Here is a 12131-nt window from a genome sequence, read left to right on the forward strand (position 1 = left end):
TTCTTATACTGTATCACTTACAAAGGTTTTGGACAGTATTTACTGCTTTCACTCAATTCTGTATTCACCAACTGTACATAAATTACCGTTCACTGTTTATCCTAAAGTTAAATCTAGATTTAGAAAAACAAAACATTAAATTGCCATGATTCAATGAAGAAGAAATAATAGAAAGATTTCAGGTAGAAATAAAAAATTAATGGTCCTAGTGTTATTCCAGGGATAAAACGAAAAATGAGGCATGTCTAGAAAAGGCTCAAAAAGAAACTCTGATGCACTGTCATTATCATCATCAACAGTAACAGTTAAAACCAACTTTTACTGAGCATTTACTATGTACAGGAAACTATTTAAAACTGTTTACATATGTTGTCTCATTCAATGATATTAATAATTCTATGAGATATTATTACCCCAATTTTACAAATGCTGACAGTGAATCACAAAAAGATTCAGTAACTTGCCCAAAGACACACAGAAGATGTTACCAGTTAGTAATAAAAGATACTGATTTTATATTTTATGAAAAGCAAAGACCATCTTTCTAAAACCATGTGTTATGTAGTATATCTACTGTCCTGCTTAACCGGACTTACTAAAATACATGGAATGGAAAATATTAATGAAATTGAAGAGCAGAAAGCATTAAAAATAAAATTATAAAATTGTAAAATAAAATTATAATCAAAACCCAAAAGGAATATAAAAAGGGATGTATCTGGATTCAAGCTGTGCAAGGTAATGAGATGAAACATGTTTACAAAGTAAGATACAGTAGAAAAAGAATCAAATTATGAGATCTTAAAATAAGCATTTTAAATTGTAGTTACTATTTTTCAAATACTTCTACTGTTACATGACAGACTGACACTGCGGTTACAGATCTTTCCTCACAAATTTTCAACTATTGTAGAAATTCTGGAAATTTTGTAAAACAAAGTAGGAATCGTATCAAAGCACAACAATTATAATAAAATCTGCTTATTCTCCAGAACAGTAGCACAGTTTTCACTTGTTGAGAATCTTTCAATTGACAAAGCAGTATCTCACACCTTCTAGGACAGCTCTGTAATGTCGGCAGGGCAGGTGCTACTCCAGTTTAAAAGGAAGGGAATCAAGGGACAAAGAAGTGGCCTGCCTAGGCCAAGAATTCCATCTTCCTGCTCCTGCTTCAGGATATTTCTGCCAAATCACACTGCCCCTTAGAGATCACAGCTTTATTAAAGTAGTAGAATTTATCAGTAGAAGGGGACAGCTAGTCATCCCAACTTGAAAGCGAACAACATTCGTCCATTCATTGTAAACAGAAACTGTAATGACTTTCTGCTTTGTGGCCAATGCTTACTAGGTACTATGGATACAAACTTGAAAAAGTTCTGTGGAGTTCACAGTGTAGTGGGGAAGATAATCATAGAATCATATAATTATAAACATAATCCTTTGTAATAAGGCCACATATGTTAATTCCTATCAGAGCTGAGTATCACACCCTGAGGGGCAAGTCGTGATAGAGACATCACCCCCACCAGAGGTGGGCCCGGGTGGTAATGGGAGAATGGCAGGCGCCACGCTGTCTAATCTGGGGGAGTGCTTTCAGGGGGCAGCTGGCCCTTACGGAACAGACACGAGATTCTAAGGGGAACCAGAAACAGTTTAGGGATAAAGGTGTTGGGGGCAGGGGCAGTGAATCTGCTGTGGTGGTCACTTCTTTATTGGCCCAACACCGGGGCTCTCATCCCGAGACTATACCAGAGATACTATAATGGAGGAAGGGGGGGTGAGTTCTGCGGGAGAGAGTAAGGAAAGATTTCCTTTAGAGAGGATGACAACAAACTCAACATAAAGGATACGCAGGAATTTTCCAGGAAGGAGAAATGAGGGTGGGGACGAGGGTAAAGACAGTGATAAATCAAACAGTAACAGCAACGTTAGTAACGCCAGTTACACTAACATTTTATGATTATTTATTAGGAGCCAAGATACGTTTCTAGATCAAAGTATTCCTCGTAGTATTTTTACATTCCTAAAGAGGTAGGTACAGCGCTTATCGTGTCCATTTTACAGATGAGAAAATCAGGTGTAGAAAGGTTTAGTAATAAGCTCAAAGTCACACAACTAATACACTGTGGAAGAAGAACTGAAATTCAAGTAGTCAGATTTCATAGATCATAGTCTGAACAATCATGATATATAGAGAACTTTTATATGTTGGATTTTAATATTTTAATATTCCAATTTGAAAAGTACTACCTTTAAAATTCTGTTACAATTTTATTTTATGGGTATGATCTCTGTTCACTTGCCAATAAAATCAAGCGGTCTATTTCAGTCACACAGATACATTTAAAAATCCATCAACTAAAAAAAAAAAAAAATTTTTTTTTTTCCATCAACTGACCTAATGTTTTCAACACGTCTTTCTAACCTTACTGGTTTCAAGATAGTGATAAATGTGCAGTGTGCGTCAGCATGGCTGCGAGTGAGTAAACTTTTCAGCCCAGCAAGTTTGGCTCAGTTTGGTGGGACTATCAAAACTGCAAGTGAACTCCAGGAGACAAAAGTTTACTCTCTGAGCTGCCTGTGCTCTTCATTGCCTTCATTTCCTTCAGTCGTCCCTGCTCCGTTGGTCCCTTTGTCTCTGTCTCCAAATAGGCCCACGTCTCCTGAGTCTGGATCTGAAAGCTTTAGAATCTACAAGGCCCTAATGCCTCTTACAACCACTTTCTATTTCCTTCCGGCCTTTTACTGACAAACACCGAAAGGGAGAGCTAGCAAACAGATGGTATCTGAACGTAGCATCTCTTGCTTGTCACTAATAATGGCCTTGAGAAATTTATTTCTAAACATCGTGCCTCCATTTTCACATCAGTACAATCAAATGTTGGCTAATATGAGTCTGTTAGTTACCTGACGAACAAAGGTCCACTCAGTTATTTAACCAGAAAAAAAAATGTGTATCTGTAGTAGGAACTCTGCTGTGACAGAGCTTAGACACAATTATATAATGGCTCGTTAAATCAGAATGGCCTCTACTTAGCAGAGATAACTTCATCTCTTCATTTAATAGACTGTATTTTAAAAATACACTATGACTGTACACGGGGGGCAGTCACTGTGAAAACACAGGCAACCGTAATGGCAACTATTTTTCATTAAATCTTATATTCTAAAAATCCAAATATTCTTATCAGAGCTATATATTTTTATTTCAAGATATTTTTAGATACTTCTTTGTACCACTACTGCATAAGTAAGGAGTCTGTTGAGAGAAAACTTATACCTCCCTTTGGAAGAGAAGAAAAATATATACTACTTTTTAACTTCAATGCAACTTAAAACTGGGTATGAACTGAGAGCAGCATTCTTTTGGAAGGTACATTCTACCTCATACCAGACTGGACCATATATATCATCAAATAATTCTAGCATTATAGCTGTGGGAAAATACTTTAAAATTATTCATGAAAGGAAGAGCTCTACTAAAATCCCTCTTGCTGGGAAGTACGTTAGCCAGAGTTGCTGTGAGCGTAACAGCCTAGTAGAATGCTCATTTTTACAGAGGCTTATATACTTTCAGACATATGTATAAAGCCACACAACCCTACAAATATTTTATTGAACTGAAGCTGAGACGAAAGTGTAGGTGCAACACATCAAAACTGATCCTGTAATTAGCGCTTGAGAGACCTTTCCACAAAGGTGTCAGGTGAAGTAGTTGTCAGTTTTAGGCCAGTCTGAGAAGCAGAATGTTAAACAAGAGCACAGGGGTCATGACCAACATCCTACTCTGAACGGATTCTTCTTGAAGCACCTTAATGAAATCAGCAACCCAGAAATGAACTTACTCCTGATGAAATAAAATAGTAAGAGTCTAATGGAATTTAAATAGGGATATTTAGGATGCTCAAAAAGAAGAGTGACGTTATTCCTGTGAGATACCCCATGACAAAAAGATTTTCATGGCTGAATAAGTGTCATGCAATTTAAGGTCCCTCTTGAAAATTTCAACCACGTTATAATATTAAAGATGATGAGGCACCCTGTAGTAAAGAAACCTGCTTACCTCGGTTCAGCTTTATCCCAACTTTATTTAACCAGAGAGCCCCTTTCTCATGTAATAATAAACAACACTTACTGACTGCATATTAAGTATCAGACACTATTCTTTGTGTTTTACATGAATTAACTTATTTAATCCTCAAAACGACTCTGTGAAGGAGGTATTGTGATTACCCCCATTTTACAGACAAGTAAACTAAGGCAGAAAAAGGTTAAATACCTTCCTCCAGGTCGTACTACTAGTAATGTGGCAGAGCTAGGGACTGAACCTACGAGAGTCTACTGCTTAACCATTGGGCAACAATGCTTTTGTGTAATATCCGACCCCAAGGAACTGCTGCTCCCTGGAATTCTTGTTGGTAACGGCTGACACACAACAATTTATATCTATGTAAAAAGGAAAAAATATATAATGCATGGAAAAGAAGTGTGAGGAAACAGACAAAAATCCTAACAGCTCAGTGTTTTGCTGTAGGATTATGGAAGATTTCTTTTTTCCCTTTAAATATTTTTTACTGCCCAACCTTCTTTCAAAAAACTGATAGCAGTAGTCAACCCTATTGAATGCTTACTATATGCAAGGTGCAATGCCAAGTGCTTTATATGCATGAAATCATTAAATCTTCATCTCTTTGAAATGGGTATTGTTATCTCCACTTTATAGATGAGGAAACTGAGGCTTAGATGTCAGCAGTTCCCAAGGCATGGGCCATGAGGTCAAGACTATTTTTGTAATGATACTAAACCATTGTTTGCCTCTTTCCCTATGTTGACTTTGGCACTGGGAGCCCAAAAGCCATGGTGGTGAAGCCCCTGGTACCTCAGCACAAACTGAGGCAGAGGAAGCACTGTGCTGGCAGTCACTGCATTCTTTCCTCACAGTTTAAAAAAGAGGTCAGTTCGCTTAGGAATGCCCTGGACGAAGCAGTAGAAACCATTAATTTCATTCAATCTCAATCCTGAATACACACACATCTTATTAAAATTCTTAGCGATGAGGTGGAACGCACACAGAGCAGAGTGTCGGCCTCAAGAAAGAGCATTTATGAATTGTATGAATCGCGATCTGAACCAACAGCTTTGGTCACGGACACCATCATTACTTGAAAGAACGACTGACCAGCCAATCGTGGTTGTTGACACTGGGTACTCAGCAGACATTTTTCTCAAAAATAAATGAAGTAAGCCACTTTAAGGAAAATACCTGGCAGTATTTTTGCCCCGATAACATCTGCCCTTTCAAGCAAAAGTTAGAATTTTGGAAAACTTACACCACTAGGAACTTCACAGCTTCCCAATATTTAAGGAAGAATAGTAGGAATTAGTAGGAATTCCTACTGATTAGATTAGTAGGAATATTAATAGATGTATGCATTTTTACAAATTGATTCAAAACAGCACAGAGTCAATGCGGGGTAAAAAGATCTGGGGCGGGGTGCGAGGGTGGTCTGCTAGAAGCTTTAGGACAAGGAGACGCTCCTGCCTCACGGAAAGCTTTCAGAGGCCAGGCCTCTCTCCTTCTGAGCAGGGAGACAGGGGGATACGAACGACGGCAATAATCCTGATCCCAAAGGGAAGCCAAGCTCAGCAGGAAGCCGACACTGAAGTAGGCAGAGAAGCAAGACGGAAAGAAACGAAATCACAGGCAACGTAACCAAGCGGCGGAATTCAATCATCCCCAAAGGCCAGCTGACCTCTGGACTGTCCGCCACATCCTCTCAATTCCTGCAACCCATCTGAACTGGCTATTCTGTGACAGCACAGAGACTCCTAATTTGAGGCATTCCACTCAATTAAATTACACTTAAAAAATTTTTAAGAATATGAACGTAATACTCTTATAATTAAAGAGGAACTTTTACTGGGAAAATCCACATTGAATTTGTATAGTTTCATAAGGAAGTAACATTTTTAATTACCTTTTCAGTGTTCTTGTATTTTTCCCATCCTTTTAACATTTTCAACCATTTAGTAGTTCTTTCAATTTCCAGGTGCTTTTGCTAAAAATAAAATTGAAATTCATTGTTACTGTTTGTTTCAGGCTTCTTTTACTTACAAATTACAAAAAAAAGTCAAGGAAAATGCTGCTGAAAAAGGACTACTAAAAAAGTCATGCTATATTGGACAGCAAATATCCTAACTTTTTTTTAAAGTTGTATAATTGATGACATTTGTGTCAACAGTGTCCCCTCGCTGACGTTAAGACACGAAGGAGATGCTCCATTGGGACAGGTAAAGAGAAAGGGATCACTTAAATTTTCTAACATTTTAATCACTGAAAACGCTGGGTACTGTACAAATTTAAGCCAAAAGGAAATTTTAAAACAGTCTGAAATATTTTTATGAAGCATCAAAAACACAACTTCAAAATTCCATTCTCTTCTTTCACATTTTACCGATTTCTGGCATCTTAATGTTTTCGGTGACAAAGGTGGTTTTGTAAAGGAGAATTGGGTATTACTGGGGGGAGATCATCATATAACTAGCACTACGTTAGTGAAAAACTGTACAAAAATAAGTAATAGTTGCTGCCCCAAGGCAAGTTCACCGTCTGCTAAGGGCACTCGACATGGAATACGCAGTGTTGTGACCTAGAGGCAGAGATGGTGACTCAAGTCCTGTGGAAGGAGCAGTCGAACCCACCCAGGGGCGTCAGAGGAGGCGAGTATAAATGAAGGACTGGAAGAGGGTTAGGGTTTTTATCAAGTGCAACATGGGAAAGAACATTCCGAGAAGCATGGACAGATGTATTTCTTCGACAATGCGGCAGTGTAGGGGGTAAAAAAGGAACCATCCGGAGCTGAGGCTGAACACACAGGCTGTGTGATTATACCTACCACATAAGGGTGTAACGAGCATACTTTTTTTTTTTTTTTTTTGCGGTATGCGGGCCTCTCACCGCTGTGGCCTCTCCCATTGCGGAGCACAGGCTCCGGACGCGCAGGCTCAGCGGCCATGGCTCACGGGCCCAGCCGCTCCGCGGCATGTGGGATCTTCCCGGACCGGGGCACGAGCCCGTGTCCCCTGCATCGGCAGGCGGACTCTTAACCACTGCGCCACCAGGGAAGCCCAATCACCCCCATTTTACAAATATGGAAACAGAGGCACAAAGGGTCTAATCAACTTCTCCAAGTTCCCGCATCTGGTGAGTTCAAGGCCAGGCAGCGTGGCCCCAGGACCTGCGCTCCAGGCCGCCATATCCTACGCTCTTGCCTCCATCATGTCCCTGCTCTCGTTGGGGATCACAGTTCCTGGATGGAAGCAATAGCTCCTCATTGACGGTCTTCAATCCAGCCTCAAACAGGCAGATGGCATAGGCCCACCATCAATATTTTTAGATTCAAAAGAAGCATAAAATCCCAAAGAAAGTCCTGAATTTAGGAAAAGATTCTCACCAATCAGAATACTTTTATGAAATTTTATTTTTAGGCATATCCTTAAAACTCTCTAATTACTTCTTTACTCTTAAAAATTTTGATGGTTTTTTCATAACCAAAGATGATCACTTGTGAGCAAAAGATACTGTTATGATTCTCATTTCTCAAAAGATTAAGCATATTCTTCATTATATTATTAGTAATAAAATCTTACAGATGGTTCCAGAAATACGTTTAATTTTAAAACTCAGTGGGGCTCTGAAATCTAATTAATGTTTCTGCTAAATGTTACTTTACAGAAAGCCAAGCTGTGAAAAATTAAGATTGATCTAAGATGCCATTTGGTACTTTCTTGTTCTTCTGCACTTCCCCCCCCCCCACCCCCGACTTCTTCAAAGCATAATCCCTTTCTCCACCAACAGGAAAACACCAAATAATTCAAGCCCATCCAAGAGTACAATAACATACACTTTGCCAGGAAAAACCCTGCTGAGATCTAGCAGGTCTTTTGCTATCTTTCATTCTTATGACTATTAAATTGTCAATAAATCACTTTAAGAAATAGCTATTCTTTTCTTTAAAGGCACATTTTTGTATTCTAATGCTCATCATATATAGAGAGAGATTATTTTAAATGCTGCACATTCTCACATGCAAGGATAAAACAGACGCACACAATTTTCAGAACCATTAAGTATACATTTCTTTCCCCTACAGCAAAAAAAAAAAAAAAAAAAAAGGAAAAAAATACACTTTGGTAAAGCTCCCAGGCTGTAGGATTTTAAAATTATACATCAGTAGTTCAATCAGGTTTAAGTGTTAACTCCATAACTCTGCCCGATCAACTACACCAGACTTGCATGCACTCATGAATCTGTAATAAATGGATACAATATACTTTATCAGCAAACATGCTAGCTATATAGCTTAACAACTCCAGAATTTATTCTGAGGTAAGGAGTAACTGAAAGCACATGTGACAAATGTAAACTTAAATGCTCTAGAAAAACAGGCTAAGGAACATCATCTTGCCATGGACTCAGTAACACCAAAACAGACTAGAATATAACAGCAAGTTAGAATCTCACACAGAAGTTCAGCAGATACTTCAAACTCCGCACACCCAAAACGATTTCCCTAAACATGCTGCTAATTACCCCTCCCTTTCCTACTACGAATTAAGAGCATCACCACCCACTAAGTCAATCAACCCAGGAGCTTAGGTTGTCTTCAGTCTTCCTTGTATCTTCTTTCCACACCCAACCTACACTCCGCTGGTCCCATCCACTTCTGCTTCCATCACATCCTCTGCCCTTTTTCTGTCAATCCTCATCCCTAGATAAGGGCAGTAACTCCTCACAGGTAGCCCTGGGTGGCTTCAAGCCAGCCTCCACGCTGCTATGACCTTTTAAAAGTGAGTCCCAGCTTAAAATCTTTCAATAGCTACAAATAAAGTTCAAATCTCTACACGGTTGGCCCTTCACAATATGGCCCAAACTCACCTTCTAGTTTCACTTCCTGCTACTTTTTTTTTTTTTTTCCTGCTACTTTTATGATCTGGCCACCTTGAACTATTTGTCATTCCCAACACACAATGTATTTTCATGCCTCTCTGACCAGTGTTTGCTTTTCATCTGCCTGTGAGGCTCTTCCTCACCATCATCTGGCAAAACCCTATGCATCCTCTCAAGATCCAGTCAAATGTCAAAGGTTCAAAACCTTTTCCAAATTCCTCCATCCTCCAGGCAAAATAAACTGTTTCTTCAGCATTTCATGGCATGGACTAAGGACTCAGCTGGCCTGAGTTCTGCCCCTTCTTATCTGTTTCATTTGGGACAAGTTACGTAATCTTTCTGTATCTTAGTTTCCTTATCTATAAAATGAGAATTATTATGATTATTGTTATAGCACCTAACACCACTTGTGTTCTAGTTGGTCTAAATGCCCAAATATTTATTATTATTATTATTAAAGGATGAACTCCTTGAGTACAGGAACCATATCATATACTCTTGTTTTAATTTCATCACCTAAAACTGTGACTGGTGTATAAGAAAAGTTAAATAAACATTTTTAAACATAATTTACATCAAGAGAGACAAGCAAACAATACTATGAAGCAATTATGTAATAGCATTTTGTGGTCTTGGAAGCAGAGCGGTGGGAAGGAGAATGAATATGACTAGACCGACCAAAATCCTAAGTACTTTTGATAGCAGTTCGATCACTATAATACAGAAGTAAACATAAGTACAATAGTATCTCTAATGTAGCATAATAAAGATACGGATCATTCCATCATGTTGGCAATGCTTTTCAAAGTGCTGCTAAAATGTGAAACTACTGATGTTAGGAATCTATACAATGCTGATATTAAATAACTCTGTTGCCTTTATACACTGACATCTTACTTCTCCCAATTTTTATTGAAATATTTCAAGCCTACAGAAAAGTGGAAGACCAATACACCATATACTTATATATGCTTCACCAAAATCCATCGATTATTAACATTTTGCCAGATTTAATCTATTTATATTAGGAGTTTTTTTTGCAGGGGGGTGGGGGGCGCTGATCTATTAGAAAATCTCAGACGTCGTGAACACTCCAAATATTTCAAGTATGTAACACCTAAAAACAAGACATATTATCCTACATAATCACAGTACAACTATAACACCCTTTCAAGAAATTTAAAATTGGTCCGTTATTTGGTAATAAACGGTCCATATACCAAACTCCCCACTTGCCCCAAAATCGTTCTTTAAAGCTGTTTTCCTTTAGGTGGGTTGGGGAGGGGAATTCAGAATACAACCCTGGAACATACACTGCCCTTTACTGGCACATCTCTTAAGTTCCTTTTGCTCTAGAACAGTCCCCTGGCCTTTGTTTGTCTTTCATGATGTTGACTTTTGAAGAGTCTAGTCCACACTATCTGGCTTTGCTAACTGTTTCCCCTAGATTTTGGTGGGACTATCACACAGGTGATTTTTGTGTCCTTCTTATGGCATCACATCCAGTGACAGATCATGCTGATTTGTACCATTATCAATGATACAACTTTTGATCCCTTGGTTAAGTGGTATTTGCCCAATTTCTCCACTAACTAATAGAGAAATTCCTTTGTGTAACTGATAAGTAATGTGGGTGGTGCACTCTGAGATAGTTTGGACATCCTGTTCCTTAACAGCTCTACTCAGTGGTCTTCTCATCCACTATAATCTCTGTCTGAGTCAATTCTGAATCTGATGGTTGTAAAATGGTATGGTGGATTTTTCTTTCCTTATGATTCTGTCTATATTATTAACTGATATTTTTCTATTAAAAAGTTTTTCCTTTCAAGTCCCTCCCCATTTTTAATATCACTAAGGTATAAAGGACTATTTTATTCAATGTGTTAAAATCCATTATTATTATCATCATTATTCTTTTTGAAGCTCAAATTGCCCCCAATTTGGCTGGACTGCCTCTTATCTGCTTGGAGATTTCCCCTCTTCAGGCAGATCCTTTAGACATGACTGATCTGGCACAATATAGTTCAGGCTCACTTTATACTTTTTTCTATCCTAGACCTAGATCACCCATTTCTTTAAAGAAACAGTGGTTCTTTTTAATGGGGAATGGTATTCCAAAACTAAGATCTGGGTACTAGATGTGCTCATCACTGAAATTTTAAAAATCATATAGGAGACCCTAGTATAAGAAAATTCTACTCCCCTGAGAATGTCAGAACAACATATATCAAAAGGAAAATGATGCAGAGGTCTTAATCTCCATCCTATATTCCCTTTGTTATCTCTCCATTACCTCCACTGATTAGGAAATGGTACGGTGTTGTACACTCTTCCCCAGGAGCTGTTTTCAGGAAAGGACTAAACTTCCATTTGAAGTTTGCAATCTGATACCTGATCGTCTTAAATTCACATCCCCTCTGAATCAGGACTGGCCCCTCCTATTGGGGTAAGGAGGGTATAACGATTAAAAATGGGACCAATATCTTCTTTGTTGAGATCACTCAACCTCTAGTGATCTGAGACTATACCTTCATCCTATACAGGACCAGTTGAATAGGAAGTATTTAACAACTGCTGCATCACCCACATAGTATGAAGCTGCCTTGCATTGGGTCCAATGCTCCCCCCACTAGTAACGTGATTTATAAGCTAGATAGTAAAGGCTACCCATATACACAATGCATGGATGGATATTAAATAGCCTTCTCTTCTAGAATAAGAAGTCTTAGAACTTTACTGAAGTTCAAATCGTCAGATGTTTTTTTGAATATTAGGATGTGTGACTGAGGATAAAGCTGACCCAAGTCACGCACAACTAGACCTCACCAGCAGAGGTCAGGAGAGGATAAGGAGTGTAAGAAGCAAAGAGTCGTGTTTTGATAGAATAATGATATTGAAAAGTCATGTATTTTGAGCAAGATTTCACACCTCATAAAATTAAAATATAATTTTTAAAGATCTGAAAAGGCTCCAATATTCTGTTAAGCCATGCAAAATACTGCACTGCAAAAAGGAGTAGCTGAATCCATGAAAATTCATAGCTTTACATATCCTTTCCTCCTTATTAAAAACATCAATAAGCTCAAAGAAACAATACAATCCATTATTAATAGCGTTCTCTGCAGAGTAAATATAATAAGTATGTGTGTTTATTTGCTTCAGTGACTGTCAGGGGGAATCC

General features: G+C 38.4%; 1 protein-coding gene across 2 annotated transcripts in view; it reads right to left on the reverse strand.

The window, feature by feature from the left end:
• USP6NL (USP6 N-terminal like) overlaps nt 1–12131 on the reverse strand; it is a 104476-nt gene that overhangs the window by 32974 nt on the left and 59371 nt on the right. For both annotated transcript variants that reach the window (XM_065872250.1, XM_065872251.1), the window contains exon 5: nt 5979–6059. In XM_065872250.1, the coding sequence (XP_065728322.1) occupies nt 5979–6059 (81 nt within the window). The remainder of the gene's footprint in view (nt 1–5978; nt 6060–12131) is intronic.

Source organism: Phocoena phocoena, chromosome 2 (genome assembly GCF_963924675.1).
Source record: "Phocoena phocoena chromosome 2, mPhoPho1.1, whole genome shotgun sequence".
In the NCBI taxonomy this organism is placed as follows: Eukaryota; Metazoa; Chordata; class Mammalia; order Artiodactyla; family Phocoenidae; genus Phocoena; species Phocoena phocoena.